The 26,105-nt window shown below is 47.7% G+C and overlaps 2 protein-coding genes and 1 long non-coding RNA gene across 3 annotated transcripts; 2 read left to right on the forward strand and 1 right to left on the reverse strand.

Moving 5' to 3' along the window:
* Window positions 1-876: 876 nt before the first annotated feature.
* On the forward strand, window positions 877-5,477 carry LOC134480239 (uncharacterized). Its single transcript, XR_010054492.1, has 2 exons — window positions 877-4,126; window positions 5,023-5,477. It is a non-coding gene; the product is annotated as an uncharacterized LOC134480239 (long non-coding RNA).
* Window positions 5,478-6,915: 1,438 nt separating this feature from the next.
* On the forward strand, window positions 6,916-15,446 carry Rpl29l4 (ribosomal protein L29 like 4). Its single transcript, XM_039082886.2, has 2 exons — window positions 6,916-7,045; window positions 14,861-15,446. Exons 1-2 carry the CDS (start codon window positions 6,916-6,918, stop codon window positions 15,313-15,315), a joined length of 585 nt encoding a protein of 194 aa, XP_038938814.1. The 3' UTR covers window positions 15,316-15,446.
* A 127-nt stretch (window positions 15,447-15,573) lies between these two features.
* Cripto (cripto, EGF-CFC family member) lies at window positions 15,574-21,106 on the reverse strand. Its single transcript, XM_063266259.1, has 6 exons — window positions 21,090-21,106; window positions 19,502-19,554; window positions 18,438-18,572; window positions 17,900-18,014; window positions 17,696-17,805; window positions 15,574-15,938 (listed from the first exon to the last, which is right to left on the reverse strand). Exons 1-6 carry the CDS (start codon window positions 21,104-21,106, stop codon window positions 15,823-15,825), a joined length of 546 nt encoding a protein of 181 aa, XP_063122329.1. The 3' UTR covers window positions 15,574-15,822.
* Between the last annotated feature and the right edge of the window lie 4,999 nt (window positions 21,107-26,105).

The following is a 26,105-nucleotide window of genomic DNA, read 5'->3' on the forward strand; positions in this document are numbered from 1 at the left end:
ACTGAAAGTAGCTGAAAGCTATCATCCTGATCTGCAGACAGAGAAAGAGTCACAGACAGACAGACACTGATTGACTGAGACTAGCATGAGCTCTTTTTTTTTAAACTAATTTATTTATTTCATGAATATGAGTACACTGTAGCTGTCTTCACACACTAGAAGAGGGCATCAGATCCCATTATAGATGGTTCTGAGCCACCATGTGGTTGCTGGGAATTGAACTCAGGGCCTCTGGAAGAGCAGTCCATGCTCTTAACCACTGAGCCATCTCTCCAGCCCCCTAGCATGAGCTTTTGAAACCTCAAAGTCAATGATACCCAGTGACACACTTCCTTCAATAAGGCCACACCTCCTGATCCTTCCCAAACAGTTTCACTCCCTGGCCACAGAGCATTCAGTGGAGCATTCAGATCTATGAGCTTATGAGAGCCATAACCACTCATTCCAATCACCACCCTTGGGTCTTTTTTTGAAAGAGGGTCTCACTCTGTAGGCCAGGCTCACCTGGAACTCACTTCATAGGCTGAGCTGGTCTCAAACCAACCTTTCTGCCTCAGCCTCCTAAGTATAAACTGCTAATCCTGGCTTTTCTGTTTGTTTCCTTTTTGAAACTGTGTTGCTATGGTGCTCAGGCTAGCCTGTCACTCCCAGGTACAAGCAGTCTCCTGTCTCAGCCTCCTGCACAGATGGCACTTCAGGGAGTTCCTCTGTGCCCAGCTAGGATTTGGGACACCCGTCCTTTTTGAAAATCCACCATAGGGCTGGGGATTTAGCTCAGTGGTAGAGCGCTTACCTAGGAAGCGCAAGGCCCTGGGTTCGGTCCCCAGCTCCGGAAAAAAAAAAAAAAAAAAAAAAAAAAAAAAAAAAAAAGAAAATCCACCATGAAACTGAACAGTTATAAGTCGGAAAATTGGGACTGGAGAGGTGGCTGGTTGGTTAAAAGCAGTAGTTGTTCTGGCAGAGGACCTGGGTCACACCACAGGGTGGCTCAGAACCATCAATAACTTAAGATTGTGGGGACCAAAGCCCACTTCTGACTTCTAGAGGTACTGGGTATGCATATGACGCACATAATACATGCAAGCAAAACATCTTTACATACGAAATATAAATAGCAAAAAGTTTTACGTTGGGTGATTCCTGGGAAAGGTTCTTGTTGGCTGTCGTTTGGGTATCAGGTACTTCACATCCAACAAAGCCTTTAGAAGCTGTCTAGAAAACATGTTTATAAAGCTAAATGTGGGGCCTAGAGAGATGGTTCAGCGGTTAAGGGCACTGGCTGCTCTTCCAGAGGTCCTGAGTTCAATTCCCAGCAACCACGTGATGGCTCACAACCATCTGTAATGAGATCTGATGCCCTCTTGTGGTGTATCTGAAGATAGCTACAGTGTACTCATATGCATAAAAAAATATTAAAAAAAAAAGACATTGGAAGAAACCCACTTGACCCACCAATGTGGGGCATCCATAACCTCCATTCTGGGTGTATGTTAAGGAGTACTCATTTATAACTACTTCAGATTCAATTTGCATTTTAGATCAGTATTTTCTCAATTTCCCAATCTTCATTTTATATTCAGTTTCTTTCACAGTTAGAAATTTCTACAAGGGTCTTCGCCATCAGAGTGAAGCACAGTACAGTTTACTTTAAAATTAAAAAAAAAGAAGGTATGGTGTGTGTGTGTGTGTGTCTGTCTGTCTGTCTGTCTGTCTGTCTACCCAGAGTTGCTTGCCTGAACCTGTTTATTCTCGGTGCTTTGGGGCTTTCAGTTGCACAGGGAGAAGTAAGAGATGCTTCGGGTAAGGCGCGTTCTGCTCTCACAGAGTTCTGTTCATGTTATGGGCTGGGAACTTGAAAGGATATTTCCAAATCTCACAGCCCAGGAGGGGCCCGGGTATTGACAGGGCAGACTGTTTGAGAGGTTTAGCATGCCTCCGCCCACGTCTGTGCCTTTTGTCTGGCAAAGACTTGTATTTGTCACTCTTTCGACTTCATTTCAAATTGGTCCAGTTGGCTCAGTTCTTCGCTAGTGGTAAAGCTAGTTCCTCCCGAGTAGCAAGGAGACCTACGGAGAGAGGGAGTGTGCTCTGTGCTGCAGCCTAGACCTGGCCGTGCCTGGACCCCTCTGGAACAGGAGCCCCTCCCTGGCAGTGTCCTGGACAGAAAAACATAGTCAACTTTCCTGGTCGTGGGATTCTTTCTAGCAAAGACCTAGACAGGAGGCGATGCAGGAGATTTCCGACCTGGAGCCCTTAGGAGCTGGGGTGGATTTTCTTTGCCAATTCTTCCCACTGCCTTGAGCTCAGAGTATCTGGCTGATGTGGAGATTTTTGGATAGGGATTGAGACCCCCCCCTTTCCAAAAAATAGAGCCAGGCTTGGGGGGCGGGGAGGGGATTATGTCTGTAATTCCAGCTCTCCAGTGACTGAGGCAGGAGGATTGCTGAGATTTTTGAGGTCAAGCCTGGACTACAGAGTGAGACACTGATACAAAGGAACACCAGGGATGATGATGTAATAGATAAAGTCCTTGCCTACCACCCAGGAAGTTTGTGGAAGGCACATCCCTGTGACCTCGGGAACTGGGAAGTGGAGGCAGGAGGATCAGGAGTTCAAGGTCATCTTCCTTAACAGGGCTAGAGACTCTTGAAATTAACATGAATGCCATAAAAAAAAAATCTAACATTCGAAACAAAAAACTACAAACACATGCTTGGAGATGTCTTCTCTCCCTGTTATTTTGCTGTGCTGGCACACGCCTTCTGGAATGGGAAGCCTTGCCTAGAGGCCACAGCGAGAGCTAACACATTACGAAAACTGGCAGATTTTTTTAAACCACCATGTGGTTAAACCCATCGCTAAGCTTCAGAAAGACAAACCCCAGAGGCCCTAGACTTAGAAATTCCTATGCAGTGTGAAAATTAATTTCCTCCATGGTTTAATGCAGTCAAGGTGTTCTTTGACACACTGTTTTCTGGGGACATAATCTATTCATCTGTTCCTTAATCCTGCTTTCTGTGTGGATTCCTCCCCACCCCACGACTCTCTCCTTTTTCTGGTGAGATTTCCACTCTTAAAAGAGACCTCTCTGGGGATGGAGAGGTGGCTCAGTGGTTAAGAGCACTGACTGCTCTTCCAGAGGTCCTGAGTTCAAATCCCAGCAACCACATGGTGGCTCACAACCATCTGTAATGAGATCCGGTGCCCTCTTCTGGTGTGTCTGAAGACAGCTACAGTGTACTTATATACAATAAATAAATACAAATAGAAAGAATGTTACTTAAAAAGTAGTGACATCTTAAAATTGGCACAGAAAATCTGTACAGAGATCAGACAGCTTTCATAATAGTAGTTCAGGGCTTCTTATTACTGTAGGTAATAACGAATATTTATTAACTCTAGGTGCAGCTCTTTTGATCTGAGTCCTATCACCAAACCCATCATACTGACAAAGAAATGGAGACACATAAGAATCTTTCCTGAGACTTTATCAATAGTAAGTAACAGACTGGTTTTTAGGAATATTTATTTATTTATTGATTGATTGATTGTATAGAAGTGTCGGGGGTTGGGGATTTAGCTCAGTGGTAGAGCGCTTGCCTAGCAAGCACAAGGCCTTGGGTTCGGTCCCCAGCTCCGAAAAAAAGAAAAAAAAAAAAAAAAGAAGTGTTTCTTCTTCAGGCCTTACTGGTTCCGTGTGCCATGCACACGTATGTGCGTGCACTCAGCAGGCTCGCACGCTATCACATGTGCAGGTTTGTGCACCTCCCTCCAAGGTTCTCTCGAGTTTCCCTTTCACAGCGGCAGCCACCTCTCTCCCTCCCTCTTCCCACCACGTCTGACCACTCCTTTCTCCCGAGTCTGTACTTTTGCCATTTCAAGAACGCTGCATACCTAGAGCCACGCAGCGTGGGATCTTCTGAGGTTGGCACTGGGCATCATTTCCCGGGCTTTCTCAATGCTGTACCGCAGGGTGAGCTCCGCCACAGTTTAACCATCCACTCGTGTTTCCGGTTCAGCACTATTACCAACAAAGCTGCAGGGAACATTCGAGTTCAGATCTCTGTGAGCGTGAGTGTTCATCCCCTGAAGACGAACTGCCAAGAGCTGGTTGCTGGGTTACATGGTAAGCACACGCTGAAGGTTTTAGGAAGCCACAAACTTTCCTCCAGAGGGCCTATGCTGAACCTGTTTCGTGTATTTCTTTTTTTCATAAAGAAGAAATTTTGGGGACAGGGTCTCATTTTAACCAGTTTTGAGACTTTGCATTAACTGCTGGCAACTGCAGAGAGAAGTTCCTCTGGCCAAGGTTGAGGGCAGTACTGAGCACTGTGGGTATGAACAAATGTTAAAAAGACGGTTTGGCGGGGTTGGGGATTTAGCTCAGTGGTAGAGCGCTTGTCTAGCAAGCGCAAGGCCCTGGGTTCGGTCCCCAGCTCCGAAAAAAAGAAAAGAAAAAAAAAAAAAAGACGGTTTGGCAGCAGGTCCATCTAGCAAGACAGAGCATTGGATGTCTTCCCAACCAGTCCATCCCAGGGCTAATGACCGCTTGAGTCATGGACTTCGATCAGGTCTGCAGTATCAGGCATGAATTTTCCTCCTGTGGAGCAGGCCTCAAACCCAAACCAAAATGTTGGTCACCGTGTGCCACGATTGCATCATTGGACCCATCATGCCTCCTAGGCAAGCATTTGAAAATCTTTTTTGATTTGAAATAATTTCACACTTAGAAGTCCCCTTCCCTTCCTTCCCTTTCTCCCCTCCTCTCCTGTCTCCTTACTTCCTTTTTCACTCATGACATTGTAAAGGCTTCAGGCCCGTGTTTTTTTAGAGTGCTTTTCAAACTGCTTAAGCTAGATGCATCCTCACCGTCAGAATCAGCTTAGGGAGGGACTTCGGCTATCAGTACCATGGAGGTGACATTGTTCTGGCGTCCGTATCTTAGCACAGGGCTTCTGGTTTGTTGTCTGTTGCAAAAGCAACTTGGGGAAGAAAAAGGTTTATTTCATCTTGTGCTTTCAGACAACCGCCCATCTCCGAGGGAAGTCAGGGCAGGACCTCAAAGCAGGAACATGGAGACTGGAACTGAAGCAGAAACCCCAGAAGGGTGCTCCTTACTGGCCTACGCTCCACAGCTTTCAAGGTTGACTTCTTAAAGGATCCAGGGCCACCTGCAGGAGATGGCACCACCCACTGTGGGCTGTGCCTTCCCACATCAGACATTAAGCAGTAGAATGTCCCCCAGATTCTCACAGGCCAGTCTGATGGAGGTGACTCCAGTCAAGTTGACAGAAGTTAAGCAGCACATCAGAGTGTGAGACAACCATTGTTCTGGTTCTGACCTAGTGACACATTAGCACCTGACAGTTTCTATGGAAAAGTTGCCCCTTCTGCCTCTAATTAGTAAGTACTTGGTAGGGGAGATCTTGAGAGATTAAGGAAGCATCTCAATTGGGCCTCATTAAACTTGCCACCTCTGGTTTTTGCTTGTTTGGGTAGTGTTTTTGTTTTTTTGTTTGTTTGTTTGTTTGTTTGTTTTGAGACAGTGTTTCTCTGTGTGGCCTTGAATGTGCTGAAACTTGATCTGCAGACCAGGCTAACCTCGAACTCACAGAGATCCTTTAGCCTCTGCCTCTCGAGTGCTGGGATTAAAAGCATGTGCCACCATATCCTGCTCTCTATGTTTGAGGCAGAGTCTCTCATTGAACCTGGAGCTCATTGATTGGTCAAGACTAGCTGGCTGGCACACATCAGGATCCTCCCGTCTCTGCCTCTGAAGCACTAGGATTACAGGTGTGTGTCAGCAAGGCCAGCTTTTGTACGTGGGATCCACATTCATGTACTTATGTCTACATGGGACCGAACTATCTTGCCAGCTCCTATTGGGTGATAATGCACAGTACAAATGCATTTCTTCTAGTGCTATGTATCTCTCTGAATAGCTACCTAGCTATCATGAGCACTACTGAGTGGGTTACTATAATTACTGTCAACTTTTATTTCTTTTTTTCTTTTTTTTTCCGGAGCTGAGGACCGAACCCAGGGCCTTGAGCTTGCTAGGCAAGCGCTCTACCACTGAGCTAAATCCCCAAACCCCTAACTTTTATTTCTTATGTTCAACTTGTCCCAGACGTGGCCTGTAAGAGTCAGTCACACTGATTTCCCTCCTTTGACGTGTTTCCATTGTCCTTTGAGCACTTCCTTATTTCAGCAGGAAGTGCTCCAGTTCCCTCTTTCATGCCCTAGACCAACCCTGCCATCAGCCATTTCTCCAAGGAGAGAGGGTGTTGTTGAATCCATCCTGGTGCTTGACCTGCCGGCTTCAGTAGAGGTGCGTGTCACAGTGTCCGGCTTCTGTGTCCTCTGTGTCCTGCAGCTTCCAGATGACAGCCATGGAAGCAATGCAGTTTTGTGAGGCCAAGTAAGTTCCTCCTCACTTGTACTCAGCTCTGTGGATGTGAGACATTTCTGACCTCAGATTCCAAGGGCTCTCTTCTTGGACTCTGCCTGGCTGCAAGAGGCGAGGTGGCTGACTCAGTCCTTGGAGACGGGGTGGAAGCAGATGCCACCGTCTTTTGAGACGCCCACCAGGAAGGCCATTTGGAAAAGCTACTTTGGCTGCCAGCGGAGCCTGTGTCTCAGAGGGGACCCTGGCAGATGGTGACGTTATTACGGACATATCCCTGCAGTTGTCCTTCCTTCTTAGAAACAGAGGGTGTACTCAGTTCCAGTTCGTTACCATGGGTTGTCCCAAAATGATGGAGGAAAAATTCAAGAGGCTGCCAGGGGCCGGTTGGAGTTGAAACATTTGTATTCAGCACAGCAGACACTCTTGGCTACAGGAACAATTTTTGGATGTGAAGGCAACAGGGAAAGAGAAATAAATAGTAGGGACAGAGGACTGCCCCATGGGAGATGACGAGGCTCAAAAAACTCTCCACCAAAGGGGCCAAGCAAAACAGCCAACGAAACAGGCCTGCACCCGGAATGCTAACCATCAAGGGTGGATTCTGGGAAAGTGGCAACCTGGCTCAACCAGCCATTCGTAAGGAAAGACTGAATGCAAGCTAAGGTCATGTGGTACTGGCCACAGAGGTCCAGCCCAGTCTGCAGATGCAGCAGAATCCAGGAAGGGCTATCTCTGGCTTTTGTAGTGGGACTGGGAAAAGCTCCTCATCCGAGGAATATCTCCTTTCACTCCCGAGATGCAAGAACTCACTCTTGGCCGTGCTTAGATCCTTCCTAGGCAAATTCAAAATCCACCAGGCATAAATCAGGCAGAAAGGGGGCAACGCATCTCTTCAGGGGATCTTAGCTGCTTAGCAATGTTGTTGTTTTCTTGGGCAGGGACTGGCTTTGGATTTGGCATTGTGGCCAAGAATGCCCTTGAACCTCTGAGCCTCCTGCCCCTGCCTCTTGAGTGCTGGGATTATGGGCATGTGTCACTAGGAACACCAGGTTTTCTGCACGCCAAGTGAGTACGCTACCAACTGAGCTACCTCCCAGTCCTGGTAATGTCACTTTCGTGACACCGCCAGCCTCTACTTGGCAGCTTTTTTTGGGAAAAGCTGACCACAGCAGAAAAAGCTTTCCCAGGGCGGGGCACACAGGCCTTCTTCCTAGTGATTGACAACAGTCCTTTTCCCTGTCCCACGGGGTGGGAGCCATTCCTGCAGGCCCCCAGGATGTTCTACATAGGACTCGACAGCCATTTGTTTCTTCATAGTCAGAGAGAAATATGTAGTCAGTGAAAGATGTAGGATGGCGTCTGTGAAATCTGTGGAAAGCAAGGGGAAGATGGTGTGTTTTGATGGAAGCCTGGGGGGGTAGGGGGTTGGGGGGGTCAGGGTGTTCTGGCTGTGAAGTGATTCCCTCAGACTCATGTTCTGCACACTTACAGTTCTGCTACTTCGAGGTTTGGGGAGGGTGTGGCAACTTCAGGAGGTGGGGCCTAACTGGCAGAAATCAGTTACTAGGGGCCACTGCCATAAATTCTGCTATGCCCTCCCTGCCATGGTGGACCAAAACCCTTTCAAGTCACAAGCCACGGCCAGTGGCGGCTGACAGCTCAGTGGCGAAAAGTACATGCAACATAACTTGGGGACCCACTTCAATCCCTGCTGGGGGAGAGACCCAATTTACAAGAGTTGTCCTCAGACCTGAGGCACGTTTGCTCCACACGCAGTAAAATAAATGAATAATTGGGTAAACAAACAAGTGTCAAAAAAACCCATAGGCCCAAATGAATCTCTTTAGTCTGTGTCAGATGATTTGATCAGAGCTCTATGGAGGCAACTTTTGTACTGCAACTGTAGAGAGGGTGAGGAGAGTAGAGGGGAACAGGCCCAAGAGAGCCAGGCCTCTCCAGCAGGGGCCAGCCAGAGCTTGACAGAGAGCCGAGACAGCAGGATTGACCTATGCGCTCCATTTCCTGTATACTCAAGACCCCACCACACAGCTGTGGGACCTGGGGCTTCTGTAAGGTGACTTGATAATGACCTTCCTCTGACCACTGCCTCCAAGTGGTCTGAGATGAGGGCTTCTGCATGGTGTATGATACCGTAGGGAATTGGAAGCCCGGGCTCCTGGTGACTTGTCTTGAAGGACCCCATTGAAGGTGACACATGACAGGAGTTGCAAATCCCATGGGGCTGGACTTGTACAACTCTTGTCCTGACCTTTTTCAAGCCCTCTATAAATCTGATCCATATTCGATTACCTTTGGATAAGCAGCCCCTGCCTGGCTACTGAGGTACACGCAGCTAGTAAGCTGTCTGGATTACGCTAGCCTGTCGTCTGGAGTCTTCCAGGTCATTCCCTGAAGAAAACTGAGAACAGGGAAGATTCTTTGGCAGTACTTTGGGGAGGATTATTTTGGGCAAGAGAACTTTGAGGTCTTTCCAGACATTCCAGATGAAGCCTCTGAGGCCAGTCATGTGAGCTCAGGCGTATGTATTTATGGGCTCCAAAAGACACAGCTTGCCCATCAAGCTGCCCTGCAGCCAGCCCGATGCTGGCTTTTTAAGAAGGGGGTGGAGCAGAGGGACGGTGAGGTTGGAGTCTTCAACTCCAGTAATGTGTTGACAGAAAGCTTTAAAGAGAAGGTCACTTGAGAAGGGACAAAAGAAGGGACCTTTCGGTGCAAGGAGCAACAGTTTGGGGGTTGAGACTTGCTGAGAGAGAACTAATTAGGCTGTGGTAAGAACATATCTGAGCTTCAATAGAATGAGGTGCGACCACTGCTGTAGTCCAGGGAAGAAGGCTTCAGCTGGTGGGCCATAGCCTGAGAGGGAGCGAGGCCCCCATTGTCCTAATGGGAGATGGCGTTTGGGTTAGAGAGTCTTTATTAATATACGTACTGGTATTGCTGTATCCTGACGAGGTGTGGCGAGGGAATGAAGAAATGACAGATGTACAGCCACACACACAGAAAAGCAGGGGTCGGGTGGGCTGTGTGTGCTCTGACGGAGACGAACCTGCTACTTACTATGCAACCTGGAACCTCAGCGCGTTTATTATACGCGGTCATGGGAGGGACCGGCTAGCTTGGAGGAGGAGCTGCAGTTGGTCTTTTCATGACGCACACTCAGACCCATGAGGAAGGTTTTTGCCACCCTCATGGAGCTGAGACATGGCGTGGCTCACGTCAACTGTACTTTGACTCATTCAGGTCTCCCCCCACTCTCTGTATGGAGTGCCAGCTCTTCTGGGTGGGGCTGTAAAAAGACCGTTTTAGCTCTAGGTGGACCTCATCAAAGACTCTAAGCCCTCAGCTTAACCTTTTGGGGAAAAGACATTGCCCAGACACCATAGTAGCTAAGAGATTCCTCCATACGACACCCAGATCAGATGGACTTTTGGGGGATGGGCTGTCTTCAGGTGTGGCCAGAGTGGCCTTGTCTGAGAAGCACCAGCTGCTTCCTCACTTTCACAGTGTAGAGCTGACGTTCCCAGGTCAGAGACAGAAGGGAACCCACCCTGGCCTTCCCAGTGATCCTGGCCTCTGTTCTGAGGTCAGCCTTTATCCCGCTAACTTTGAACTGATTGACAGTCTCAGTTGTATGATAGAATAGTAGACCTTAAAAGCTATACAGGGTTAGAGACCCTGAAGAAAAGTATCACAACCTTTTAAGATTTGCTGCATTTCATGTGTGTTGTTGTTTTGTCTGTTCGTATGTTTGTGAGCCAGTGCCCATGGAAGCCAAAAGCCAGCCGATCCCCTGGAATTGTAGATTCAGGTGGTTGTGAGCTGTCATGTGGTTGCTGGGATTTGAACCCAGGTCCTCGGGTAGAGTAGTACATGTTCTTAACCATTGAGTCATTGTGGTGGGCACAAACACATGCACTTCCCCTCTGCATACATAACTCCAGTTATAGGGGACTGATGCATTCTTCTGGCCTCCTTGGGCGCTGCATACATTCACAAACACAAAATCAAGAGAACAGTGTTGGCACGCGCCCTTAATCCCAGCACTTAGGAGGTGGAGGCAGACGGATCTCTTGAGTTTAAAACCTGGTCTACAGAGCAAGTTCCAGAACAGACAGGGAACCAGCTCCCCAAAATAAAATAATACTAAATAAAGGTAAAAAGAAAAATGAAAAGACCTCCGGAGAGGACCTTTCCCTCAGGAGGAGACCCCCAAGCGCCCAATGACCGAGCCGAGGCCACTCGGATGCAATCAGCAAGAGGGTTTATTGGAAAACACAGGTACCTGCGGGCACACAGTCTCTTCGGAGGACTTTCGAGCCCAGCAGCTCCAGCATGGGGCTTTTATAGGGATTGGGGAAGCAGAAGCGGGCGTACAGAAGCAGATGCATAGTTACGGATTGTTGGATTTAAACGAGGCATATAGACATGTTCACATATGATTGGTTATTTCACAAGATGAGGTAATAAGGTATAGCTACACACATTGGCAGGTTTGAATCATATTCGAATGAGGTTGTAACATGGTAAGAGTACGTGCCAGCTGGGACGTCCTGAATGTCGGGGGGGGGGGGGGGGCTAGGGACTTATCCCTTCCTGCCAGATCCGGTACTCCTAGTCTGTTCTGTATTCCTTTCCTTTTATGGTCTGTTAGTTTTAACGGTGACTCGGCCCTAGGTATCTGGGCGTGCCTGGGCTCGTTCAAGCCTGTTGCAGCTCTGAGTTGCACCCCACTCATGGGGTGGGGGGCTGGGGATTTAGCTCAGTGGTAGAGCGCTTACCTAGGAAGCGCAAGGCCCTGGGTTCGGTCCCCAGCTCCGAAAAAAAGAACCAAAAAAAAAAAAAAAAAAGACTCATGGGGTGGGTCTTTCAAAGAAACTATACGACCCCTATTCTGTCAACCTTAGCCTCCTTCCTTATTCAGGACCTGCTACTGTTTGGCTGGACATCTGCTCTGTGTTTTCTGACTTCCCTTTCCCCACAACTCACACTCTTCTGCAGTTACCTTGGATTCCAGGGAAGCTAGGACTGGTTTGCGATGGGGGTGGGGGGAGCTATCACTACCCCTGTGCCCCTACCACACTCCCAAGCAACCGCTGGGTCTCTGGGATGAGATCACTCAATGGCACCCCATGATGGGAACAGACCCTGCCGCAGGAGTGAACAGGGATCCTTCATGGGAACCAGTGTTCCCCTCCAGTGATGACTTCTCTAGAACTCTGCGACATCAGAGTTGACAGATTGGACCACTGGATTGCCTGTTGTCATCTAGGCAAACCCAACTCTTCTACAAAAACTGGAAGTTCCTGTTAGCCCCTTGAAGATTAGGGTGTGTGTGTGTGTGTGTGTGTGTGTGTGTGTGTGTGTGTGCGCACGCGCGCTTGCTTGCTTGCATGACCAAACCCCTTTATCTGTCTTTCCTGATGTGATCACAAGTAAAGGTTAAAGGGACATGAGAAAGGTCAGAAGCCTGACATTTCCCAGCTCTGGTTAACATCTCACTGGCCGAGAGTCAAGAATTCCAACACAGCTGATCAAGAAGCTTGCAAAGGAATCTCACAAACAAAAAAAACCATGCTTACAGCGCCGGGACTGAAGGTGTGCTCCACCACACCCAGCTTTGTTTTTAAACTATTTTTTTTCTTTTTCGCATGTAGGGGATCCACTCAGAGAGGAAACTGCTTGTGCCCCTCATTACGATGGTCCCAGGTTCTTGGGTGGGTCGTATAAATTATTTTCATATTTATCTATTTTGTGTGTGTGTGTGTGTGTGAGCGCGCACGTGTGAATGTCAGGGTAAAGTGTCTCTCGATTGTTCTGTACCTTCTTTCAAAAGATCTGCGCGTGCCAGCCTGGCGTATGTGCACGTTGCACGTGCTCTGTGATTAGAGCTTGCTGACACGCACAGTGAACTAAGACAGAGGAAAAGTGATAAAACACTGCATGACTCCATTTCCAGACCACAAATCACAGGGATCTGGGATCAAAATTCATCTGAGGCTGAAGACTGTGTAACGGGAACAGGTTGACACAATGGGAAAAACAGCGCAGACACTAACTACAGGGCACAAGACAAGCCCCAGTCCTCACTAACACACAGCCATGAACTGCACCCGTGCCACTGGGGGCATCGTTTCTAAGTTATTAACCTCATGTATACAAGTGGTTTTGCCTGCGTGTAAGTGCACTGCATGTGTACCTGGTCCCTCTGGGGGGGGGGGCAGAAAAGGGTGCCTGATCCCCTGGGATGGGAGTTATGAAAGCTGTGTAAGTTACCACATGGATGCCAGAATGTGAAACTCAGGTCCTCCGTCAGAACAGCAAGGGCTATTATCCGCTGGCCCATCTCTACAGCCCCAAGATTTGTTACAATTTGTTCTTGATGTTACTTTTTTTTTTTTAAAGATTTATTCATTTATTATATATAAGTACACTGTAGCTGTCTTCAGATACACCAGAAGAGGGCATCGGATCTCTTTACAGATGGTTGTGAGCCACCATGTGGTTGCTGGGAATTGAACTCAGGACCTCTGGAAGAGCAGTCGGTGCTCTTAACCACTGAGCCATCTCTCCAGCCCTTGATGTTACTTTTTAATATTATGTGTGTATGTGCCTGAGACCAAAGAGGACTGTGCACCCCTTGGAACTGGAGTTATAGGTGGCCGTGAGCTGCCATGCGGGTGCTGGGAGTCAAATCAGTGAAAGTTTAACCACTTAGGCATCTTCTAAATCCCTAACCCACACATCACCTCCCCTCCCCTGGCCACAGTGCCACTATGTATCCCAAGGTGGCTCCTGTCACAGAATCGCCAGTGCTGAGATCACTGACGTGATGATGCTTCTTTGGGGGTGCTCTGAGAATGTAGCTCAGCGGGCTGAACGGCTGCACAGTGCACACCAAGGAAGGCCTGGATTCGGTCTTCAGCACTACATAAAGCAAACTGTTGGTGCGTGCCTTGAGGCCTTTCGCTCAGGAAGCTGAAAGATCCAAAATTCAAGGCCAGCCTGGGCTACGTTCAAAGAGAGACATGTTTCAAAAAATAAGGAAAAGGGGAGCTGGAGAAATGGCTCAGAGGTTAAGAGCACTGGCTGTGCTTCCTGAGGTCCTGAGTTCAATTCCCAGCAACCTCACGGTGACTCATAATCAAATAAGATCTGGTGCCCTCTTCTGGCCTACCCACAGAATGCTGTATACATAGTAAATAATAAGGAAAGAAAATACAATTTGAATATCCACCAGATTCTGATTTGTGATATGGTTGCTGTGTTCCTTAAGAAAACACATTAAACATGTTCTCATCGTGGAGAATTTGAAAAAATTTTAAGTATGGGGGGGGGGAGGCCAGCCACCCAAACTATTTATCTTACCACCTAGAAATACACTACTCACGTCCTGATCAGCAGAGATCCCATTTTACCGTGCATACTCATGAACAATGTATTATAAAAACTGACTTGACAATGAGCGGTTTTAGAATCTGGTTTACTACAGTAAACATTTTCTTCCCTCCACAGCAGGTGATATGACTAACTGCACAGCTTGGAGAACGCTTTCAGGATTTTGCAGGAGACTCAGCTGTGTTCTGTGAGAGGGTCTTGCCATTCAGTCTTTGCTCAGCACACAGCCCAAGTTGGCCATGAGCTCAGTAGTTCTCCTGGGTGTTGCCCTTACAAGTGTGCACCACCGCGCTTGGCTCAACAACTTAGCTCTTAAATTTTCTTCTCAGCACCCATGGAAGCATCAATCCATCCATCAATCCAGTTCCCCCCAGTCTCCCCCCCATCTGCTGCTCCCTCTGCACAGACCCTCTTACTTCTACAACTCCCTTGTAAGATGCTTTTTCCTTTTTGAAGACAGGGGTTCACTAAGTGGACCAGGCTGGCCTTGAACTCGGAGATCCTCCTACCCCTACCTTCTGAGCGCTTGGATTAAAGCCATCTGCCTCATTCATTTTATTTATGTTTTTAAAGACTTATTTATTTATTTTATGTATATGAGCACACTGTAGCTGTCTCAGACACACCAGAAGAGGGCATCAGATCCCGTTACAGATGGTTGTGAGCCACCATGTGGTTGCTGGGAATTGAACTCAGGACCTCTGGAAGAGCAGTCAGTCAGTCCTCTAAACCACTGAGCCATCTCTCCAGCCCTCATTCATTTTAAGGTAATAGTTTTCCTTATTTTTGCCCCGAGACAGGATTTCTCTGTGTAGGCCCGGCTGTCCTGGAACTCAGAAATATACCTGCCTCTGCCTGATTTGAGGTAGGCTCCATTACCTCCGTGACTAAAGATAATTTCTTAGCTGTTTTCAGCTATTCTGAGTTTACTTCCAGTTGCACAGTGGGATTTAATCATCTCCAGAATTTAATATTAGGAAGGAAAGTAAGAATTACTTTTATTAAGAAACACAGGATGTGCTCTTCCGGTCCCAGGTGCTGTGGGCCCAGTCCAAGAACCACACACCACACACAACCAGTCCCGCAAATGGCACAGAAATGGCATCAAGAAACCCCGGTCACAAAGATACGAATCTCTCAAGGGGGTCGACCCCAAGTTTCTGAGGAACATGAGCTTTGCCAAGAAGCACAACAAGAAAGGCCTGAAGAAGATGCAGGCCAACAAGGCCAAGGCAGTGAGTGCACGCGCAGAGGCCATCAAGGCCCTCGTGAAGCCTCAGGCTGTCAAGCCCAAGATGCCAAAGGGCTCCAGCCACAAACTCAGCCGTCTGGCTTTCATCGCTCACCCCAAACTTGGGAAGAAGATTCGAAGCTACATGGCCAAGGGTCGTAGATTCTGCCAACCAAAGCCCAAGGTTCAAACCAAGGCAGAGGCCAAAGCTCCAGCCCAGGCTCCTAAGGGTGCCCAGGCCCCTGTGAAGGCCCCATAGAAAAGGCTCCTGCCAGTGTGAAGACAGACGGACGGCAGTGACACACCCACCTACACACTATCTGCAGATGACCAGTGTTCTATGCTGTTTTTACAAATAAACTTGAAACAAGGAAAAAAACAAAAACAAAAAACAGGATGTGGGGGGTTGGGGATTTAGCTCAGTGGTAGAGCGCTTGCCTAGGAAGCGCAAGGCCCTGGGTTCGGTCCCCAGCTCCGGAAAAAAAAAAAAAAAAAAAAAAAAAAAAAACAGGATGTGGCAGACAGCACATTTTTAGAGTAGTTTTTTTTTTCACTCCGCCCTTTAGAGTAGTTTTTAGGCTATGGAGTTACAGCACTTGTCACACACACACCGTGGCGTTTATAGCCAGCACATCCAGAAAGAGGGGCCACGCAGAGGTAAGGCCTAGTTAGCGTTTGGAGGGGTGATGTTAGGGATTCACTGTGAGCATTATTTAAGACGAATGACATCTCTGCTATGACGTGGGTGTCGAATTCACGTGTCAACCTATACTTTCATTTCTAGGAAAAGGCAGATGCCAGCTAGCATAACAGTGGTTGGCACAGACGGTGTTTGGCGTGGAGTCCTGGATACCTTGAGGTCTTGGTCCATCACGTAACCATCTGAAAGGTTGAGATGTTCAGTCATTAAAGGAAGTCCCTCCCTCCAGCGATTTACCCCACTGCCTTCACCGCCTGAACTTATACCTGCCTCCAAGATCCAGGACTGTGCTGGGGCCTAACTTGATGAGGACAGTGTACTTGCTTAACCTACAAGATCAGCAGTAGCTACAAGACACCTTGAAGATCAGAACCACAGACCTACTGTTAACTCGCCCCTGGATGCGTTCTATTCCAATGTTGGTGCAGACGTTGGTTAGGCTCTGGTAAGGGGACAACACATCCCAGGCCCTAGACTCCAGGAAGAAAAAATGACCCCCATTCATCTAATCACTCTACTCCCAGTTGCTAATCTATGCACAATACCCAGGATGCAACAACGGTAAAGATACTCCATAGGGCTCCATCTTGTACCAGATGACACAACGCTTTCATTTGTTTAATGGACTTTCACAGTCAATTATAAGAGTCCAGATGTGGGGCTGGAGAGATGGCTCAGCGGTTAAGAGCACTGACTGCTCTTCCTGAGGTCCTGAGTTCAAATCCCAGCAACCACATGGTGGCTCACAACCATCTGTAATGAGATCTGATGCCCTCTTCTGGTGTGTCTGAAGACAGCTACAGTGTACTCACATACATAAAATAAATAAATAGATCTTAAAAAAAAAAAAAAAAGAGTCCAGATGTGAGTGGCTCAAAAAAGCCCCAGCCACGTGGGGTGGGGACCTCACTGGTTGCCTTGCTCTCTTCTATGTCCCGATGCAGGAAGAACCAGTCATGGTGGCTCCTAATTTTAAACCACAGCTTTAGGGATGGGATGGAGCAGAAGCATGGATCTGAGCTCTGGGCCAGTCAGTATGATAAGACCTTTTCTGGTAGTACAACTGGTAGATCCTAGGCTAGTGGTACGTTCCTGGATCTGCACTATGGAGGCTGAGGCAGGAGGATTGATGGGAGTTTGAGGCCAGCTTGAAGGGAATTCCAGGCCAGCCTTGGATACAGAACAGGATATCTTATCAAAAACAACAAAAACCACACCCAAGTACAGGAGGGATTAATTGTAGGGCTGGGTTCTAATTAAATGGCCACCCTCCAGTCTATTGGGAATCTTCTGACCAAAGGAAGAGACAGCAGAAGGCAGTTCATGTCTAAACAGCTAGGTTTTCTCCTGTTCACCGGCTGACTCTCAGTCTCAAGTAGGCTTGAGGGAACTCTGTAGGTAGCAAGACAGTTGGGGCTGAGGGAGTGTCCTTCAGCCAGGACCCCACATCTCCTACAGATGCGTTGGTCAGGGAACTCACACCAAGAGCTCCACACCTGAGGGATCATTTCCTCCCCCAAGCCTATGCTTTAGGAACATTCAACAGCCTTGTACCTGAGGGCACGCCTACTAAGAACCCCAACTCTGAATGACCTGTGCTTGAGGGAGCACCTCCAAGGATTGTGTTGGGACCTCATATACTTAAGGTATCATCCACTATGTCCCTGGGTCACCATGATGCACATCTAAAGAATCCTTTCACAGGGTTTCTAGCTATGGGAGTATTCCCTAAGGAGCGAGCATCTGAGAGAGCACCTGACAAGGATCCCTGGGCTGTATGCCCCTGGAGTCCTCATGAGGTCTGTCTGTCTGTCTGTCTGGCTGGCTCTGTCAGGACATGAAGAGTTCTGGCAGAAGAAGAGGTAGAAAGGGAGTCCCTTGGGCATCTGAAGGACCTGATTAAAGAAAGACGGACATTTGCTTACGGACATTTGCTTACCACAGCCAGGTAGAAAGGTCTGAGGAAAACAGTGGAGCTGGCCGTGCCAGCACCTGCACAGGGAGCACTTCTTGGGCAGCCAGGCGCCATGGAGGACAGACCCACAGTGCCTGAGAAGAAACATCACCCACTGTCAGGAAATTCTTTTCCTCTCCTCCACTCCCCATCGCCCTTCCCGGTCCTGCTCCCTGCAAATGGACTTACTCTTTGCGTACATCGTGCTCACAGTTGCGTCCGTAGAAGGAAGGAGGACAGGCACAGAAGGACCCCAGGATGCAGGTCCCTCCATTCAGACAGCAAGTTTTATTAAGCAACTTATCTGAAATGTGAGGGAAGTCATGGGGTAGGAGGATCACTGAAAAGCCCAAAAGCAAAGGCTCAACTAGCCCTAAGGCATTCACTCCCCAGGGTACTCTGAAACCACTCTACCTTTCAGGGAAATAGCTTTCCTTTCAGACCAGGTCGGTTACCCAGTCTGATGGTCAGATGGTTACCAGGTCCCAGCATGAAGTGGCATCAGGAGAGAAACTGAATATCAGGGATCTCTCTCTCTCTCTCTCTCTCTCTCTCTCTCTCACACACACACACACACACGCCTCACTTACCTTTCTTTATATGTCAAGCTAGTACAACCCACCCAACTGCTAACACACACATCATGTCTCTTGGGGTACGTGCTACCGCGTTACTTCAGAGATGCGTCAAAGGCCATGACAGAGATGGATTAAGGCAAAAGTCTTACTGCTCTGTATCCCCACGGAAGGCACAAGCTGGAGAGAGCGAGGGCGTAGTGCAGGTTCTTCCTGGTCCCGAATGTCGTTATCTCTGACGTCGAGGTCTCTCGGAGACGGAACAGCCAGCTCACGGCGGCCTATCCCTGTTATTATGTATTGTAGGCCACATAAAATATTGTTGGTGTTCATAAGGAAAACACCCCCCCCCCCCGTCCACATCCACCAACAGGTACGGTGGTGCGTGCCTATCTATGATCTCAGCACTGAGGAGGAAGGATACAGTTAGAAGTGAGACTGAGCGGCCCTGTCCCCAAACACTAAGGGTTAAGGATGTAGCTCACTGGCAGTGTACTAAGAAAGCACAGTGCTTAATCCCAAGTCTCTTGGGGTACAGAGGAGGTGGGGGTGGATGTCATCTGGGAGTAAGTCCAATAGGTGTAAAGCCTGGGTTAAATCCACAGACAGTACCACCTGAGCGACAATGGGGACAAAAGCTGGGTGGTCTAAAGAAAAAAAATTGGGGGTTGGGGATTTAGCTCAGTGGTAGAGCACTTGCCTAGCAAGTGCAAGGCCCTGGGTTCGGTCCCCAGCTCCGGAAAAAAAGAAAAAAGAAAAAGAAAAAAAAATTGAACAAAACCTCAGCTAGATTTGGTAGTGAACTTAGGGGCACAGAGGCAGAGGCAGAGGCAGGAGAATCAGGAGTTCAAGCAACCTTGTTTGTATCATGAGTTCCCAGGGTATAAGGTCTTTACCAAAAGAAAGTGCACATGTGCATGTGTGTGTGCGTGAACTGGGATTGGAGGAGGGAGGAAGAGCAGGGGTCCCAGGACAGACTGGGTTCAGTGACATCCAGTTTCAAGTACCTGAACCCCAACCATACAGTGGTGGTGCACACATTTAATCCCAGAGCTCCGGATCTGGAAACACGTAGATCTCTGAGTACAAAGCAGCCTGGTCTACATAGTGAGTTCCAAGCAAACAAAGGTTATACAGAAACCCTGTCTTGAAGCCCGGACTCAGAAAAAAAAGAAACCCCAAAAAATGCTAAACTCCAAAACAAAAGAAAACTCACCAGCAACAAGTCCAAATTCAAATGCATTGGAAATGGCCACAAGTAAAACCACACTAGGAGAAGGAAATTGGATCAGTTAGCCAAACAAATCGAAAACTGGAGGCTTCAGCGTGGGGGCACAGGCCACGAAGGAGAACTTGAACAGCCCCACCTCACTTCTTTCAGTGCTGCCCCAGGTAAGAAAACTAGGCAGAAGTTCTAGCTCAGAGGTTCTTCCAGAGGTCCTGAGTTCAATTCCCAGCAAGGACATGGTGCTTATACCCATCTAAAAATGAGATCTGGTGCCCTCTTCTGGGCTACAGGCATATATGCAGGCAGAGCGCTGTATACATAATAAATCTTAAAAAAAAAAAAAAAAAGCCGCATAGACTGATATGTGTGATTGTAGAGCTGGAATGTGGCACATGAGCAGCCAAAAGTATCCTGGGCTGTGTTTAACGACCTCACAAACCTCTGTATGTAATTTAATACCCTTTTGGCGGCCACATAGAAACTGCAGAGACACACGGTGTAAGCAGATCACTAGCTCCAGAAAAGACTAAGGCTGGAACCCTACCTGATACCTTCCTTCACTGCTACAGTTAATGTTTACGTTATTTGCACGTATACAGTTAATGTTTACAAATCAAATCCATATTTTCTTTTCTCCTGTGACTACCGGGGAGCTCATGTAACCTCTCCCATGTTCATTTAGGACAACACAAATCCCTACAAGGCTCAGAATAAACTTACTCTTCGGAACACAGGCTGTGTTCTGCATTAACTATTTAAAACAAGTCCCCTACATCCAATATTTTATCACGTAGGCACCACCCTGATACACACACACACAACCTTAAATAGTTATAAAATTAAATAGCAGAAAAACTACTTTGCATAAGCTGCACATTTTTCACAGCGCATTGTTTGAGTATATAAATTTTTAAATGGCTGTACGGACTGGGGTCGGAGTGGAAGATTTGCCTACCGTGTCCAAGTGCTGGTTCAATGCCCAGCACCACCGGGAAAAACTTATTCTGTCATTTGAAATGGTTCCAAGTTCAAATCTGTTTGTTATTCTTAATGTTTTTTTAAGTATTGGATCTGTCTCTACCATTAACTTTTAGAGGCATTCCTAATTGGGCCGTCATATTAATATTTATGCAGGAGAAGTAAAGCATTGTTTTTCTGGCAGAGTCATCAGCATGATTGATGTGATGAACCTAGAAAGTGCCTTACGACCGGAGTTAGACGCCTAGGACTCAAAGCGTCTGATCCCACAAAGTCACCGTCTAACCTTCGTTCACGTACACACACACACACACACACACACACACACACACACACACACACACAAATTGATACTTTTAAGAAGTGGCGCGCGCGCGCGCGCACACACACACACACACACACACACACACACACACACATAAAAATTGATACTTTTAAGAAGTGGATGGCAAAGTAGTATGTATCTAACTGCAATGTTCCAGGTTCTTCAGGAAAAGCAACAATGTTACTGGCAACGTTTTAAGGTTCAAGCAAGACAAAACCAGAGAGGCGTAGATTTTTCTGAAGTGGCTAACTCCAGCAATTCAAAAGCTCATACCTGGTTAAGAAGTCCATCTTCCACGGCCCGTAAAAAATGTTGGAAGGAAATACCAGAAAGGCAATGTTAGCAAATGGCGTTAGTTCATAAAGCCATTCCCAAAACACCCAAAGGCTAATTTCACACAATGAAAATAGCAGATTAAAAAGAAAGATATCCCAGATATGAAAGGCGCCTGCCCGGGAGAGTCTGTAGGAAGTTAACAGCCAAGATCTCCGTGCAGACTACTGGGGGATGGGGCTTCTCCTTCCTATTAAAGGTTTGTGATAGAGAAGGACTTCAAGGTACTCGAGGTGTTGGGGAGGACCCTCAGGTGGGCGGGGAGATGGGAGCCCCACACCCACTACTATACTAGGCCCTAAAATTGCAAGGCCCAGAGGTGAATTTAACTAGCATTCTCTGGTTATATGCAGATTCTCTCTTCTCTTGAAAAGGGGGGTTGAAGAGAGTGTAGCTATTCTACGAAGGTGTTCAAACACAAAAGTAACGAATTAGGAAAGTCTAAACACCATGTATAAATATACCGGCATTGTCAAAATTCGTTGTTGTGTTTGTTTTTCGAGACCAAGTTCCTCTCTGTAGACCAGATTGGGCTCGAACCCAAGAGATCTGCCTGCCCCTGCCTCCTGAATGCGAGGATTAAAGGCGCGCTCCTTTACCGCTAATTTTAACTCTGCATTGGCGTTCATCTTTTCGCTGAACTCGCAGTGAGGCGGGGTGCTGCAAGCTGTGAAAGCTTGGGTAGCTAAGGAAGATGCGCTGAGGGCTGGTGCGGACTTGTTTGGGTGTGGAGCAAGGTCAAGTTCAGGGTGGGGTGGGGAGGCTTGAGTCTGTTTGAACTCAGGCTTTGCCCGCGACCCTGAAATGCAAGCATGGGCCCCACCAGCCCGGAGTCTGCGGGTGGGCAAGGGGTTGAGCGGCTGCGGGAAGCTTAAGTCAGTGGCTTCACAAGCACCATTGGTTCTTCCAGGTCCCCAGACCAACCCAATGTGCTAAGAAGAGGAGCTGTAACTTACTAGTTTACTTTTTGATGGGCCAATGGGAAGGGCCTTGACTTGCAAGTGGATTGTGTCTGTTTCTAGTGCTGGTCTATGGCACAACCCGCAGAGTGAAACATTCATATATACCTCACATTGTTGTATAGATCACAGAAGCTGGAAATGGCGGTACAGGCCGGTAATTCTAGGACTTGGAAGGAGGAGGCAGGAGGGTTGAAGTGAGTTAGAGGCCAGCCTGGCCTCCAGAGTGAGTTTAAGGCCAGCCCTTGCAAAAGGGAAACATTCTATACTTTTCGTTTCTCCCTACCTTTCTTTTGAGAGAGGGTCTCAATCAAGATCTAGCTGGCTTGAAACTCCGGGACCTTTCCGCAGCTACCTTTTCCGGAATTCTGAGCTTTAAAGCATGTATCACTAAGACCCAACCTCAAAGTAACAAAACACAAAAGCAACATTCCGCCCCCACCTTCGCCATAGGCTTCTAAGGTGATTTACTTCCGTTTTGGTCCTCAGAGAAGACCCAGACGGGCCTGGGAATTCGGTACACGCCCAGTCTCTCTACCCTCGCCCCCATCCCCTCCCATTCCCAGTCATACTGAGCTTCCAGCCATTTTTCCATTTCCTGAAACACTGGGGAATGGGGCGGGGAGTGAAGGGAGAATCTGTTATTTCCTGGAAGGCTGCCAATCCTTCATTGACAAGCTAATGGCTGTTTTCACTGAGACCTTGACAAACAGAACCTGGTCTGAATACACTAGTTCCCTGCTGGGGTCTGAAAGACCAGATTCCTGCATACAGATGGGAGGAATGGCGAATGGATTAGGAGGGGGACTCAGTTTGTTTCGGCGGGGCTTTGTTTTCTACCTAAGAGGACTAAAGGAATTGTTTCTACGGTGCCTTCCCTTGAATTGAACTTGGGGATACTTGAGGGTGTGTCCCGGTCAATATTGAGCCCTGAAATTGCTTGCCTGATCTGTGTTTCCAAAACGTTTTCCCAGGATCCCACCCCCTCTCTTTTCTCGTGTAGAGCTCCACTCTCTGGACTTGTCCACACCTACAGCTGCCAGCATCTGAGGCTTCGCTTCTGATGATTCCAGATGTGGAAAATTCGTACTTTATTGTTTGAATTTGCAGGTTTCACTGTGTTACTGGTATCTGTATTCTGTTTCCTAGGACCTGGCTGGTAGGCCTGATTGTGCCCTTCAACTGGCTTCTTTGGGCTCAGCCCAAATGTCCTTTGCTCTAGGAAGTCCTTCCCGACACCTTTTGCTCTAAGCCGGCTTCCAGCTGTGGCCTTGAACTGAAGGGCGGCCGTTGGAGGTTCTGCTGCCCCACCCCACAGTTTATCTTTGCTAACACTGGATTGTAAACTGCTTATTTTCTAGTCTCACCTCATCTCCCCTGGTTCCCACTAGGAGGCCTTCCAGAACTCTCATCTTCTCAGTGTCAACACCCCCCCCCCCCCCGAGCCAACCAACTTGGGGAAATCTTCACCTGTGGGCCATCCCGTGGCCGACTGAAGCATTTAGACACTGCCCTAATTCCTAAAATAGGGGCTAAAGCAAGACATCTGAGACAAGAGCCAGGAAGAGAACACTCCCCCACAACCTAGTCTAGAAAATTAACAAAGAACATTGCTTTCCACCAAAAAGGAAGGAAAGAAACACCAAAGTTGCAGACATTATTGATATGCTGGGTTCCTTATTTTAAAAAGTTTGCAAAACACAAGATGATTTGGCCCAGTTCCTGGGAATCGTGTCAAAGGAGGATAGTTTGATTTGCACTTTGGACAGATGTGTGTGCATGTGTGCACGTGTGATTTTTACAGTTCTATTTGTTTCTTTATTGTGTATGCATTTACGTGCGTTTGCCATGCCTGGCATGTGGGGTGGGGGGGCGCAGACGACACCTTGCAGGAATTGGTTCTCTCCTCCTATTATGTAGGTCCCCCAGATAGAGTTCAGGACCTAAGGCCAGTTATGTTAACAAGCGCCTCTGCACACAGAGCCACCTCACTCCCCCAACTTTATCTCCTCTTTTGCACAAATCTTTCTTTTGCCAATCAAACTGATTACCTATTTACGGACCAGCCATTTTGGGCAGGGCACAGCTGGGGAGCCAGAAATTGCCCGGTGGGACAGGCGCTGGCTTCCTTTTCCCACCCTAGATAAGACAAGCCAAATACTATTTTAGTAGCATCCTCAAACTCCTGGTGAGGGAGAGGGACAGTTCTGACTGCTCCCAGACGTTAATTGCCTCAGCAGACAGGCGGGCAGGCAGGCCCCCAGGAGACAACTGGGGAGATCTTCAGAGGATCTAGGGAGGCTGTTGTTTCAGAGTGAGCCTTAAGTGGATTTGTATTTGAGTGTTCACAGGCACTCTTCGCAGCTCTCAGGGATTTTGAAATGGGTGTAATGCTAAAGCAAGGTGGGGGCCTGGGTACAGGCGGAAGCTGTCACCAGAAACATTTAAAAGTTTGTCCTGCAAGGCCAGCAGATGCTTTATGTGCAGATGTCCCAGGCATGTTAACGCGTGTCTTCCCCTGTGAAAAGTCAGTCGAGTCAGACTTCTGGCTTACAGACATGAAGTGTGTGTGTGTGTGTGTGTGTGTGTGTGTGTGTGTGTTTGGTTGGTTTTGTTTTTTTCCAGACAGGGTTTCAATGTAGCACTGGCTGTCCTGCAGCTCACTCTGTAGGCCAGGCTGGCCTCTGCCTCAGAAGTGCTGGAAATAAAGGCCCAGCTTGGATATTGAATCTGTAAGAACTTAGCCATGTAGAACTAATGGAACCATGTCGTTTTAAAGATTATTACTGGTGCCGTTGTTGTTGTTATTAGTGCGATGCTGGAGATTGAACCCTGGACTGTGGGCATGCTAGGCGCGTGCTCTGTTACTGAGATTCAACTCTAGCCTTTGCAAACTCTGTAGATTTAGTTAATGTATTGGTGTTCCATGGGCGGGTGTTTTTTGCCTGTACGTCTGCCCAGAGAGGACAGAAGAGGGCATTGCATCCCTGAAGCTTGATTTGCAGGGGGTTGTAAGCTACCAAGTAAGCTCTGGGGATCAAACCCAGGTCCTTTGCAAAAGCAAACACGTCTTTCTTAACTGCTGAGCCATCTCTCCAGCCCTCCACCCCCACCTTGCTTTTTGAGGCGGGGCCTCCTACTTAACCTGGAGCTCACTGATTTGCTAGGCCTGAAAAGCCGAGAAGCTTCAGGGATCTCTGCCTCTGTTCCCCGAGAACTGAGGATACGGGAGCAAGACTACGCCTGCCTTGTTGAGGTTCAAAATCTCTAGAAGTCACTCAACATAAAACAGGGGAGATTTACATTGATATTATATTTTGTTTAGCCCAATATATCTCTAATATTATAAACAGTAAAACAGTGAACTAATAGTGAGGTGTGGTTACCTTTTAAACAAGTTAAGTCTTCAAAAATTTCATGTTATGGGCATTGCTCTGAGGGTATAAGATTCTCTGGAACTGGAGTTACACACAGTTGAGAGCTGATACATGGGTGCTGGGAATTGAACCCAAGTCCTCTGGAAAAGCGGCCAGTCCTTTTAACCACTAAACCATCTCTCCAGCCCCTAAGATTAAGTTTTTTTTTTTTTTTTTTTGGTTCTTTTTTTTCGGAGCTGGGGACCGAACCCAGGGCCTTGCGCTTCCTAGGTAAGCGCTCTACCACTGAGCTAAATCCCCAGCCCCAAGATTAAGTTTTTGATGCATGTATTTTACCACAGTTGATCTCAGGTCAGCCTAGTGTATTGGTCACTTTCAGCAATCTTTTTATTGTATTTTATTGATTTGTGTATTTACTGTGTGTGTGTGAGTGTAAGTGTGAGGATGTGTGCGCCACAGTGAATGTGTGAGGTCAGGAGGCAGCTCAAGAGAGTGGCTCTTCTCTTTCCATCATGTGGGTCTCAGGGATCAAACTCAGTCGTCAGATTCCACTCTGGTGCCTCTGAGCCATCTGACTAGCCCTTAATTAACTTTGTGTTAATTAGTCAGGGTTTCTATTC

Source organism: Rattus norvegicus, chromosome 8 (assembly GCF_036323735.1).
Source record: "Rattus norvegicus strain BN/NHsdMcwi chromosome 8, GRCr8, whole genome shotgun sequence".
In the NCBI taxonomy this organism is placed as follows: Eukaryota; Metazoa; Chordata; class Mammalia; order Rodentia; family Muridae; genus Rattus; species Rattus norvegicus.

What these genes read in the sequence shown, in the direction of transcription:
- Rpl29l4 (XM_039082886.2), top strand. Translation starts at nt 6,916, where the DNA reads ATGACGAGGCTCAAAAAACTCTCCACCAAAGGGGCCAAGCAAAACAGC. An exon ending in CCTGGCTCAACCAGCCATTC is followed by an intron (nt 7,046 to 14,860) that starts GTAAGGAAAGAC and finishes TTCCGGTCCCAG; the next exon opens with GTGCTGTGGGCCCAGTCCAA.
- Cripto (XM_063266259.1), bottom strand. An exon ending in TTCCGTGGGGATACAGAGCA is followed by an intron (nt 18,015 to 18,437) that starts GTAAGACTTTTG and finishes CTCACATTTCAG; the next exon opens with ATAAGTTGCTTAATAAAACT. An exon ending in GAGCACGATGTACGCAAAGA is followed by an intron (nt 17,806 to 17,899) that starts GTAAGTCCATTT and finishes GTTTCTTCTCAG; the next exon opens with GCACTGTGGGTCTGTCCTCC.